The 12,737-nt window shown below is 59.1% G+C and overlaps 1 protein-coding gene across 2 annotated transcripts; it reads right to left on the reverse strand.

Moving 5' to 3' along the window:
* Nucleotides 1-599: 599 nt before the first annotated feature.
* Nucleotides 600-11,865, reverse strand: PCIF1 (phosphorylated CTD interacting factor 1). Of its 2 annotated transcripts, XM_055438064.2 has the most exons (17): nucleotides 11,736-11,865; nucleotides 9,822-10,003; nucleotides 8,320-8,462; nucleotides 8,105-8,229; nucleotides 6,765-6,902; nucleotides 6,493-6,623; nucleotides 6,221-6,375; nucleotides 5,433-5,580; nucleotides 5,257-5,340; nucleotides 4,946-5,045; nucleotides 3,727-3,889; nucleotides 2,729-2,901; nucleotides 2,447-2,533; nucleotides 2,184-2,368; nucleotides 1,473-1,566; nucleotides 1,198-1,373; nucleotides 600-1,113 (listed from the first exon to the last, which is right to left on the reverse strand). In XM_055438064.2, the coding sequence occupies exons 3-17, from the start codon at nucleotides 8,441-8,443 to the stop codon at nucleotides 888-890; spliced, it is 2,109 nt and encodes a 702-aa protein (XP_055294039.1). In that variant the 5' UTR covers nucleotides 8,444-8,462; nucleotides 9,822-10,003; nucleotides 11,736-11,865; the 3' UTR covers nucleotides 600-887. The 2 variants fall into 2 exon arrangements, with proteins under 2 accessions (XP_055294039.1, XP_088699855.1); XM_088843729.1 differs by lacking the exon at nucleotides 9,822-10,003 and having other exon boundaries at nucleotides 11,736-11,849.
* Between the last annotated feature and the right edge of the window lie 872 nt (nucleotides 11,866-12,737).

Here is a 12,737-nt window from a genome sequence, read left to right on the forward strand (position 1 = left end):
GGGACTGAGGTGCACCCTGCCCTGCCTCTGTAAGTACAGTGGCCCAGGCAGGCAGACCCGTGGGGCAGCGGCCTGGCACCCAGAGAGACGGCTAGGCGGGGGAAAGCGGACAGCACCTTCAGATGCTGCGTCCTCTCCAGCCCCAGGGGAGTACTGGCCCCATGCCTCGAGGTCCTCAGCACACAGCCAGGTACCTGCACCAAGGCCAGCAGACACCAGGTGCCTCGGAGCTGCACTTCCTCCTGGCCCTCGACTGTAAAACACAGCCGGCTGCCCACTCACTGGTGGCTCCAGGCATCTAGGTTTCTACCCGCCCTCCGCTCCCCAGAGGTGTCAGTGAAGCTGCTACTGGCTGTGGGAGCTCAGGGCTTGCAGATGGTTGACGCTGCCCTCTGGACCCTTCAGACTTCCTGGGCACAAGCAGAGGCCACCAGGGACCAGAGGTGGGGACAGCAGGATAAGTTAGATCCTGGAGCCCGGGGCTGGGTGTGAAGGCCCAGAGGCCGTGAGAAGGTGCGCCTGGATGTGCAGTGGAGGGCTGTGGTCCTGTGATTGGCTCCAGCTTCCTCAGCCTGCTCTGCCCTCAAGACCCTCACACGTTCTCAGGGGGGTTTCTGTATTTCCTTTTACAAATGAAACAAGGTGGCAACAGGCTGGGTGAGGGGAGGAAGGAGGGAAGGAAGGACGGGGCCTATTTACAGGGGGCCTGGAGTGAGTGTGAGGCGGGGAGCTGGGGGGACGCGGGCAGGGAGGGGGCACCCTGGCAGAGCCACGTCTTCCTATGTCATTGGCGGCCGCCCAGGAGGCGGGTCCTGGTGTCCACTCCGCCCCCAGAGCCCCAGAAGTCCACAGCAGCACCCAGGGGCTCCTCCTCCCCGCAGGCTGTGTTAAGTGGAGTGTGGCTCTCGGCTTGGGCCCTGCTCCCGGCCTGAGTCCCGGTCCTTGGCCTCTGAGGATGCGGAGCCGCTGGAGCCGTGGCTGCGGCCCGACTGCCGGCAGGCGGCACTCAGCTCCTGCAGCCGCTCGGGCGTGGGCCCCCACTTGGCGAAGCCGGGCTCATTCTGCAGGAAGAGCACGGCCGTGTTGTGGACGGCCTTGTAGTGCATTTCCTCCCTGCGGGCAAAGGCGGTGGCTCAAGGTAGGGCCTGGCCAGGTGAGCCCAGCCTGGCCCTCCTGCCCTGCCCACCCAGCACCCACTTCTTGCAGACGTGCTGCGAGCCACTGCGGTACTCGTGCTCGAAGGCAGGCAGAACCAGCTGGTGGCGCTTGAAGCGGCTCTGCTCCATGCGGGTGAGCGCTGGGGTTGGGGGTTCCCGCCACTCAGGGATGAACACGATGAAGGACAGGGGCTCTGGCGAGCTCTCAAGCAGTTTCTGTGGGAAGGGTCCCAGGGAGGGTATCAGGGGCTTGCACTCCAGGCTGCTGGCCCTCTGGCTTGCCGCCCAACTCCCCACACCCAGTCACACACCCACCTCGAAGTGAGAGACCATGGCGTCCATGAGCTCCTCACAGAAGGGAGGGTTGGCCTCGAAGGAACCGCTCAGCGGGGAGAAGTCCAGGCAGGGCCTGGGGGAAGAGGTGAGCGTGTAGGTCCCACCAGGACCCAGACCCTCCACCAAGAACAGGTGCCACCCCCACCACAGGCAGCCCTTTGGAGAGAGGGCTCTGGTCAGGCCAGGGGCCAAGGATCACCCTTGGTTTGTCCTGGGACAAGAGGTGGCCAGCTCTGTTGAATGGCTGAGGACAGAGAGGCTCGGGCTTGGGGGCCCAAGTCCACAGAACTGGTTAGGGGAGGAGGTGGCACCCAAATCCAGTGGTGACCAGGCTGCCTCCGTGCCCGCCCGCCCACCCCACCACCCATCTGCTCACTGCGGGACCAGATGCTCTACTTCCCGACCCAGGATAGGTTACTGAGTGGCACCGGCTGGGTCGGGGCTGGCATAGGTTCCCAGACGGGCAGCAGCGCGTCCACAGCCTCAGGACTGGTGACGGAGGGAGGCAGGGACTCCACCCGAAACCACCCAGGCCCCAAGCCCTCCAGCATCAGGAAGCAGGTGACCCCGCTGGGCTCTGTAACCACCCAGGCCCGAAACCCTTGAGCATCGGAAACAGCTGACCCTGGTGGGCTCTGTGCCCCGGAGGATGCTACCCAGGCAGGAGGCCCGGCAGCACGGGGTGCTCACCCACGGGAGCCGAAGTAGCCATCAGTGTCGGGGAAGGCGGAGCAGTACTGACGGAAGTAGCAGTTAAGGGGCGAGGCGAAGCACTCGAAGCTGACGCCGAAGAGTCGGTGCAGGGCCTCGAAGACGTGCACTGGCAGCGAGCCCTGCAGGCCTGTGCCCTCGTAGAGACCCACGCCGAACATCATCTGCGGAGCGGCTGGCTCAGCCTGGGGCGGCCTCCCTGCCCTCCGGGTCAGCCCGCCCCCAGCCGCCCCGACCAGTACCTGGTACCGGCGGAGCAGACACCAGACCCGGGGCAGGAACCTCTCGAAGGCAGAGTCATCGATGCAGCTGTAGCGGTAAAGGAGCCACTGTGGGGCAGAAAGCAGTGCGCTTCAACCTCAGCCCGCCCCCTGCCGCCCCCACAGCAGACTCCAGCCGAGAGGAGCCACTGTGGGGCAGAAAGCATGGCGCTTCAACCGCATCCTGCCCGCCACCCCCCAGCAGACTCCAGCCGAGAGCCACCCGAGCTCCCCCGCGGGGCCGCCTCCCGCCGTGGCTCTCACCAGCTTGCTGAAGTAGCTGCGGCTGACCTTGACCATCTCGCCCTTGTACCGGATGCAGACCACGCTGTTCTCCACGTGCATCTCCACGCTAGGCACGGGGGGCGCGGGCACGGCCAGCCGCACCGGGTAGCAGTACACCAGGCGCGGCTCCACCTCGGGCGCCTCCACCTCCTCTGTGGGCAGGAGCACGCGGAGGGCCATCACCCTCTGACAGCCCTGGGACCACCCAGGGCCGGGCGCTTCCCACATACGTCCCAGTGACCAGGGGAGGTAAGTCCCATCCCGGGGAGGAGTGAATTGCAGCTCAGGGAAGTGACGTGACATCAAAGTCGCTCAGTTATGTCCGACTCTGCGACCCCGTGGACTATACAGTCTGTGTAACTCTCCAGTCACAATACTGGAGTGGGTGGCCTTTCCCTCCTCCAGAGGATCTTCCCAACCCAGGGATCAAACCCAGGTATCCTGCACTGCAACGGATTCTTTACCAGCTGAGCCACAAGAGAAACCCAACAGCAGCTCAGGGTTAGGGTTAGGCAACCAGCAGGAACAAAAAGCAGGGGTCCACATCAACACACTCTGAACTGACCCAGGCCACCGTGCCTTGGGGCCTGGTGGGCAAGCTGTGAGTTTGCTGCCATGGAGAAGTATGAGAACTACACTGCCTGCCTCGTAACAGTCATGATACTGTGCACAGGGCTCTTCTGGGGCCCAGCACTTGGAGGTCCCCGAATCCTCACACTCACGTAGCCAGCTGTCACACCCCAGTGAGGCTTACAGAAGATGGGTGTACAAACAGGTCTGCCTACCCACCTACCCTGTCTCCATCTCGCAGCTCCAGCCCTCCCTTTCTCATCACTTCTGTTTCCTAGAGGGCGTGGAAACCCCAGAGCCAAAGGTCACAGCAGACCCCACTGCTGGGAGAAATGGGCCTCCCCGAACTAGTCCACGGCCTGGAAACTCAACCTTCCTTGTCCCTTCCGTACCACCTGGTGCCCTACCTGAGATGTTGTTTTCCTTGAGGATGGCAAGGTGCTTCTCTCGGATCCGTTTGACGTACTCCAGGGAGATGTGGTAGATCTTGCTGCAGATGCCTTCCACGGAGTCCTTGGCTGCAGCCGAGACGTGGGGGCCACACTGCCTCCGCAGGTGTTCCAGGCGGTCCTGGGGGAGAGGGAGACTCCTGGTCAGGCTCCGGGGGCTGGCGCGAGAAGGCTGTCAGATCCCAACTGTCCTTACCCTAAAACGGGCTCTGCTCCTTACTAGCTGTGTCACTTGGACAAATCCCTCGGCGTCACTGAATCTTACTCCTCAACAGTTAAGGGAACACAAAATACTTACCTAACAAGGCAGTTTGAATATTAAATGCAGTCGTTCCCATTAAGGATCTGCCAAGCCCTGGTATACAGTTACGTACTAATAAAAGCCAGCACTTACTGCTGGGGTTACCCGAGGGCAAATCTCTTTGATACTTGCTGGGGAAACAGACAAACCAGGCATAATCCCTGCTTACAAGTCATCTGCAGTTTATGGGGAGAATGGCTGTTGTAAAACAGGGGCTGTTTGGGCACTGCAGATTTGGATTTGAGCTTTCAGCGATCTGTAAGGTTGACTGTAGGCCGCTGTAATTACGCTGACTTGCATATGTCCAAGTGATGGGTGAAAATGAGTCACTCTTGCCAGTGAGGCCACCTACCTTTCTCTCTACGTGTCAAGTACACAGTTACTACCGTGAAGTGCGAAACCTTGTCTCTTGTGAAAAATGGTCCTGAAAAGAAAGCCCATTGCTAGTGCTGGTGGGGGGCTGAAGAGTGACGGGTTTGGGCCAGAAAACAGGATTGTTTTGGACTCGTTAAAGTGGGTGATTGAATCTGGTGGCAGCTCTGAACTGCAGTAGAGCCACACACACCAAGCAAAGGCAGTCTGTTCATCTGTTTTCCAAAAATCTAAAGGGAGGTGTTGAACATTCATTAAGTTGAAAAGGCAGCTACTTAATGGTGTGTGGCCAAGCACAGGATTCCAGTAAGAACCGTAACAGAAGTGTTCTCTGGGAGAAAGCCAGAAGCTGAGAGGAACAGCTCCACAGACATGAGTTGGGGGCCTGATGAGTGTCAAAGGTCAGCCAAATGCATAGGAGGCAGCTGCCGTGGGGGCCCGCCCAGCCGCGGCAGGCAGAGTGGGCTTCTTGGAGGCAGTGGCCTTCCGTGCAGAGCTACTCACCATGTAGTCCTCCTTGGAGGCGGAGTGGTCCTTCCGCAGCCAGCTGAAGGTATCCTCCACGTTCCACTTGACCACCTTCCTGCTATCAGGAGACGCGCTCCTGCCAGTTGAGGGCGCATAAAGGGGCCGGCTGTTAAGCACCCGCTGCCCCTTCCTTCCATCTCCCATTCCACTGCCACTGGCGTTTGGGCATCAACACCCAGGCTGACAGTGCAACCCTTGCTGTCTGAGGGAGCAGGCCCCAAGGCCCAGGCCCTCCCCTTGCACTGGCCGGAGCCCTGTCATGCTGGGTCAGGAGACAAGAGCCAAACCTGGACTCGATGAGCCGCCTGGCCGCCTCTGCATACTTGAAGAGCAGACGCTTGGCTTCCTCCCGGAACTTGATTCGGGATAACCTGGGTCAGAAAGCAAGGAGAGCGAGCCTGCCGACCCTGGCCCGGGCACACACACCAGAGGCTGGGGTCCGCTAGCCTGGTAGGGGGCGTACCTGATGGGAATGTCGTTCATGATTTCGCGAAACATGGAAGGTGACACCACCGGCTCACAGTTGCTTGGCAACAGGGGGTCGGAGCCTTTGTCCACGACCTTGCGCTCCAGCATCCAGCGGTTGAAGGATTCCCGGGGGGGCTCAATGCCTGCATGACAGGACAGAGGATCAAAGTCTGGATTCAGTCAGCAGGCTCCACGGGGCAGCACTGGAGGCGTGGTGTGGGCGCCGGAAGTGCCACAGTAAACAAGGGACAGCCCCTGCTACGTCAGCAGCTCAGTCCCAGGCAGCATCTCCCGAAGTGTACTTGGAGGGCTGCTCGTTCCCTAAAAGGTACAAGAGGCAACAACGAGGGGACGGGTGGATTCCGCATCTCAGCCAAGTTTAAGCAGGCTTGTTTATTAATAAAAGTTACAGCTTATTAAGCACTTACTCCCTGGAGTAATGGTGTGAGGGGTAGGTGCTCGGCTCTTTACGCCCTTTAACAGATACATACAGAGGGTGCGAACCGTGCCTGGCAGGTAGCACGCGCTGCCAAGTGCTAAGGACCGTTCTCATTGTTCGGGTGTTGCTGATGCCAGGTAGGCACCCTTACGCAGGCACTGTTACTGTCGCTACCTTACAGATGAGAGAAAGTGAGTGCGGAGAGGTTGGTCAATGAGCTGGAGCTGGGGCCCCTCCGGAACACAGGCTCAGCCCCTGGGCTCCACTCCCCAAGCCCCACTGGCCAAGCCGCAGCCCCTGCACACGGTGGGAGCACACAAGGCAGGCGGCCCGGGAGGCAGTACCCTCGCGCTGCTGGCACAGCTCCCGATAGTGCTGCCGGAGCTTCAGGATGAGCTGGGAGCGGAGCAGCTCCACCTCGGGGTGCGGAGGCAGCACCTCCGAAGGCCCCCGGTGCTTGATGACCGCGTTGGTCTGAATGTCCAGATCCCAGTACACCCTGGGGGACAGACAGAACAATGAGGAGGCGGACGCCCTGCCTGCTCCCCCTCTGCCCCCCGCCACACACAGTCCAGGGCAGGCCGGCCATCCAGGATGGGCAGCAGCAAGGGCTCACTCTGTGGGTCGGAGGAGAGCTGCCTGCTGTTTGTCTTCAGGGGACGCGCCCCAGATCTTCAGTGTTGGGGTTCCTGGGATGCTGGGGGAGCTGGGGACTGATGGGCCCGTGGGCGTCATGGGGATTTCAATCTGGAGCAAGAATCAAAGGTCTGAGGTCAGGGGAGCTGCCCAGGCTCCACCGCTGCAAGCCCCACCTCCTGACACACTGCTGACGCCCAGCGCGTTGGGGCCCCGCTGGCTGCCTGCCCACTCCAGTCCGCCCACACTCACCTTGGGCTTCTTCACGCCATTGCCGCTGGGCTGCTCTTCCGAGAGCTGCCGCTTTCGGGGCTTGTTCTCAGCCAGGGGGGTTTCCACTAAGCTTGAGTCTTGGGGCAGGGGGGTCGCATTCAGCCCTAAAGGGTCCGACTGGTGGAGGGAGACCAGCAGAGTTGCAACCAGGGCCAGCGGCTTAAGAGCCCCAGTACTGCGAGTCCTGCCCCACTCCCGCCCCTACTCCTACTCCTTGGAAAAGAGCACAGGGGCTGGGATGCAGGACGAACACTGGGCTCCGCTCCTGCAACCGTGTGCCCCAGGCCAGGGCCTTCTCCTCCAAGGTGAGCCCTGCTGAGCCCTACCTCACCTCTGAAAGCGTGATTTAAGGAGTCAATGCGTGTGACCAGTTTAAAATGACACCGGGCATAAGAACCAGAATGGGAGGATTCCCTGGCGGTTCAGTGGCTAGAACTCTGTGCTTTCACTGCTGAGGGCGAGGGTTTGATCTCCAGTCAGGAAACTAAAGATCCTGCACACTGAACAGCACAGTCAGAAAGAACCAGAACAACAGGGATAAAAGGGAAACTTAAGAAACGCTTGCAACTCCTGTGGTGACATTGAGCATATGAGTGTGATGGTGGGCAGGGTGCAAGTCTCTGGAGCTGGGGCCCCTCCGGAACACAGGCTCAGCCCCCGGGCTCCACTCCCTGAGCCCCACTGGCCTGCCTCTTACTGGCTTGAGGTCTTGGGCCAGTCCCTTCCCCTCTCTGAGCCTCAGTGTCTTCATCTGCAAAACGAGGGTGGACTGTGCCCAGAAAAGAAAGTCTGCCCCAAGTCACAGGGACCCAGACAGACGGCCTGCACCCACACGTCCCCGTCATGTCGACATGGGCTCCCAGACAGTGCTGCTCACTGCGTCCCACTTTCACTCAGCTAACCTCACCTTACACGCTGGTTCTCGATGGAGCCTTCCCTGTTCCCCCCCTTCCCCAGACCCGCTCAGCACCCCTGCGGGGCTCTGACCCTGTTCTTCCTGCAGGTGCCACACTGTCATCCTGGGCGCCCCCAGCAGGCAAAGGCAGGACCAGATCTGCCTTGCTCACAACCGCATCCCAGGCACAGCGCCCAGTGTGCAACACAAGTTCACCACCACCCGCTCACAGAATCATCTTCCTGTGTCAGACAGTCTCTGCCACTGGAGGACAGCTTCCAGGCGGGCAGGGCTGTGTGTGTCCCCTGGCCATGACACAGTGCCAGGTGAGTTTACAGCTGCTCAGGTACATTTTGGGAAGGCCCAGATGCCAGAGCTGCTGAGACACCACCACCCCTGGCCCCGGGCCGAGTCTGGCACTCACAATCACGTCGTGCTGGCCAAGCACGGGCATCTCCCACAGGGACTGGTTGGTGAATCGGTTGAAGTAGTAGGGACGGTTCTCCCTTCGGCTCCAGCACTTCTCCCAGCCTGCGTGCACCAGCTCCTCTGAAAACAAGCACAGAATCCAGCCAGGGTCACGGCTGCTCCTGGGCACCCTGCCGACCCCACTGCCCTGCCACAGCCCCTTGCCAGTACCTGGGAGGTCCTGCACCAGGCGGATGGGCTTTGGAGAACAAGGCTGGCTCTGACTGGAGGTGCCGGGGGAGTGACTCAACAAGGATGCTTCCTCCCGGGGGCTGCCGTGATTCTCATTGGCCATCTCAGCACCCACACCGGACCTGCCACACCGAGGACTGAAAGGTGTCAGGGCCAGCAGGGCGTGGAGGTCAATCCCCCCCACACACTCCCCGCAACTGCACCCGAATTGCAATCCACCAAGGGCCCCAGTGACCACCTACACACGTGAAGTCGATCCAGTCCCATACTGGAGGGCCAGCCTGCTGCCACAGGAGCCCTCAGGTCTAAGTTGCTGTTCCCTCAACTGTCAAATGGGGGCGCTCCTGTTGCTCTTTTGGCCTGGAATACTCTCCCCATCCATGTCTCTGCCTGGCTTACCACTAGGTCCTCCATCCTCCAGGAACCCTTCCTTTGTTCCCTTCCCCAGGCTAGGCGGTCAGAGTCCCTCCCTAGGATTGTAGCACTCAAATCCTCTGGTCCATCAACTCAGTTTGCCCCCCTCCATTAGACTATCAGAACTCCCAGGCCTCAGAAGTGGGTCCAGTTTGGCTCTCTCTGGCACTCAGCATGGTACCAGGGACCAGCAGGAGCTGTATTCATTCTGCGAATGTTTACAAAGCATCAAGAGTGGCAGACAAGATGAAATAGGGTCTGCGCTTGAGAAAGCTGCTCTCATAGGCAGCAGCAGTAACTGCCCTTCCCTTTTCCTACCCAGTAAAATCTAACTGGAACACAGCCCAGCCCGGAAAGGAGTATGGCCTCGAATTAGATGCCTCCTCCTAACTACAGAGCAGGAAGCAATCTGTTGCTAAAAGAACCAGTAAGGCTGAGAATGAATACCGAGTTCAGTCCTTCATAATCCCCAGGTGAAAATTTACTTTTAAACACCCACAGGAGCTCCTTGTGGGTCAGCATTCCCTATTACCCCACCCAAAGCACACCTGGCACAAGCCTCACTGGTCAAAGTGGTTCCCAACCCGGCTGTCAGACCCCTCGGGGGGCAACTGAGATCAGGCTGATGCTCCTAAAGTTGTTTTAGTGTCATAACACCCAAAAGAAATCAAACGTTTACCCACTAAAAGACCACAAAGGCATAGTTAAACATTGGTTTCTCTCTGCTGCTGAAATTTTATCAACTCATTGATTATTTCATGATGATCAGAAACTCTGATGTTGTTGACAACAGCATAGCAATCACTGAACGGTGGTTTTTATTGTACACTCAGTCATGGACATCGTTGTTAATTTGGAAAAGGCAAAGTGGTCACTTCATCTGTACGGTTTGGCAGATAAAAAAGAAGGGAGCAAGAGAACACAGAACAAAAGGGGGCCAGGATGACAAAAAGGCTTGGACCCACCGACCAAGGGAAGCTGCCTTGGTTCTCTGGGAAAAAGGATGCCCTGTGCCTTAGGGCTGACCCCCAGGTCTCAAGGCTGAACAAGGTCCCTCTTTCTCTCACCCTCTGGGGTCTGCAACGCTAGCATGAGAGGGTTTTCTTCTCCGGCCAGATGGACCCCCACGTCACCGGGTCCCACAGAGGCAGTGGCGGGAGGGGGGGGCCTGCAGGAAAGCACAGCGCAGGAGGATGGGCTGGTCAGCAGTGGAATGGACGGGGGCCCAGGGGATTCCTTGCATCAGCAACTGCAGAGCAAAGAGAAGAAATGAGTCGCAGACCTATGAAATGCTGTAGAACAGGGGCAACGGCCCAAGAGGCAAGGAGAGAGCACGCTGGGAGCCCCCAGGACAGGGCAGGACACACTGTGGGAGACATGGGGATTCAGGGGATGAAAACAGCATTTCTCAAGCTTCCCAACAACCAACAGGTTCACTTTCACAGACTTGCAGCCCACAGAGTCCCCCAGGGCTGAGCTGAGGAGGGCCCTGAGCCTGATTTAATGCTCTGCTCTGATGGTTGTCACATTTTTAATAAATATTTAACAAAGGGCCTGTGCTATCATTTGGACGCTTGATGCCACAAATTTTAAGCTGATCTGGCCAACCACAGTACTAAGACAAAAGTGAACAAATATACATATCACAGATCAGGGGTGGGCACGGCCCCAAGCCACCTACAGTGAGTGAAAAAACACATTTCTTTGAATCAGGTCTTTAATTCTAAAGACAATAAAACATGCAAATGCATTAAACAACAGAGCGTGTTCACCTTTATTGAAATATTTTTCCCCAATACTGTGTGACACTGCTGCACCAGGCAGGTCAACTACGCAGGGAAGAACCAGCAGTTTAGTGGCCTCACCATTTAGCCAGGCCAAACCATGACACAGCAGTGTTTCCGAAACGAGCTGTGCATCAGAAACACCAGGGAACTCGTCTAAAAAACCCTCAGATTCCTGTCCCTCACTCCACATCGTAGGGAAACGGGAAGGGGAGGTACACAAGTATCGGTATTTTTCACACACCCCCCCAAGAGTGGGGCTGGGAAACCGGATGACTAATTTTCTCACTTTACACCACTTCAAAACTTCACCAATTTTGTTATGATTAAAAAGCTTTTTAATTTCCCAGGTGATCTGGATTCAGCAGGTCGGTGGCTAAAACACCCGCTCTGGGTTTGGACAGACCCCGGTTCCACACGCTTCTGCCATTTTCCGACTTCTAACAAGAATCATCCGGCCTCTACGGTCTCAATGCGTAGAGCCTAGTACATTGTACACTCTCAGTAGGAAATAACTGCTATTACTAAGAGAACGTTTTTATTTATCCTGTGGCTTCCCGACCCCCACGCATACCGCAGTTTAACAGTGCCCAGCAGCTTAAGGATAAACAACTGTATCTGCGCAACCAGAGGAACCCACCAGAAGGAGGAAAAAAAAACCTCCGACTCCAGGATTGGAGGAGGATGGGGCGGGATCATTCAGTAACGCACCAATCAAAATCCTCCGATCCAGGAGGGCGGAGTCAAAGGGCTCCCGAAGTGCGCAGGCGCGGGGCGCGCGCGAAGGAGGGGGTGGGCCGACGCCGAGCGCGCGCACCTCCCTACTACCCTCCAGCGGGGGCGGGCTGTTTGGCGCGCGCGCGCCGGCCCATCTCCCGGGCTCCGCCCCCCGCCCCGCCGCGCGCTCCCGCCCCCGGGCTGAGGCGACTCAGAGTCGGAGCCCGACACAAAGGCGGTGGCGGCGGCAGCAGCGGAGGGGCCCCAGAGGCCGCTCCGCCCGCGCTCTCCGGACCCAACTCGCTCATCCTGGCCACCGGCTCGGCCGCCCACCCGTGGGCCTAAGATGGCGGCGGCGGCAGAGACGGGGCAAGCGGTAGCCCGGAGCGGAAAGCGCCGGAGGGGCCACCGTCGCCTGGCTTCGGAACCCCGGACCCTGGCGCGGCTCGCGGCGGGACCATGGCTTCCTGGGGCGCTTACCTGCCCGCAGCGGACTCGAGGGGACGCGGTTACACGTTCTGCTCGACCGCCCGTTTTGCCGCCTCCGCCTCGCCCTCCCCACCGCCGCTGCCGCCATCTTGTGTCCCGGGCCGGGACTCCGCGCTGCGCATGCGCTGGTCCCGCCTCTGAGGGGCCTCGCCGCTGCCGCGCCGCCATCTTGAGTGTGGCGGGACCGGCCGGCTCCTCAGACCCCGCTTGCTCGTGACCCCCTCCCTTTCCCCCTCGTCCTTCCCTGCTGTCCCAGACGGGCCTAAGGGGCGGGAGCAGCTTTGCTGGCTCTGGGGTGTGGACTGAGGAACGAACCCACAAGCACGTTCCCTGCCTCAGTTTCCCCCGCGGGCACACCCGCCCGGTTAAGGCGGGGGTTCCCCTAGGATTTGGGTGGGCGGTGCGGCTGCAAGGTCGAACTGAGTATGCGCACCAGGGGGCGCGGGGCGGGTTTGGAACCTGCGGGGACTCGGCTCAGACGCCCACCCGGAGGTGGAGTCCTGGTGACGTAAGTTCTGGACGCTCGGAGGACCTGGGTCCTAGCTCCGGGGCGGCTCTGCCACCTTTCGGCAGTCGCTGGTCCTCTCTGGACTTGAGTCCAGGATGTTTTCCAACCCCTTTTCGTATGCAGGCTGCATGCACATCGAACTTTCCCCCCTAATGAGTCTGCACAAGTTCTAAGAACTTAGTAGAAGAAATTCAAAAGGGCCCTGAGAGACTTAGAATAAAGGTGGCTTTTGCCAAAGTTGCAAATTTGTAACCTAAACGTCAGAGGACTTTACAGCACTTGATATCAGTGGTTGCTAGTTGCAATGCAAAACCTCACTGAGAACTCAATCTTGCCACAAAAATTAGCCCAGCAGGAGGCTGGCAATCGCTAGGTGCCCAGGGCCGGCTGCCTGCAGGGTTCTTTTTGGTAGGGGCGGGCGGAAGACACTAGCTCCACCTGCCTCTGGCCTTCTCTGGAAGCTGATCGTCCATAGTTTAGGAAGA

Source organism: Moschus berezovskii, chromosome 15 (genome assembly GCF_049115385.1).
Source record: "Moschus berezovskii isolate FMDL1 chromosome 15, NW_MosBer_1.0, whole genome shotgun sequence".
Classification (NCBI taxonomy): domain Eukaryota; kingdom Metazoa; phylum Chordata; class Mammalia; order Artiodactyla; family Moschidae; genus Moschus; species Moschus berezovskii.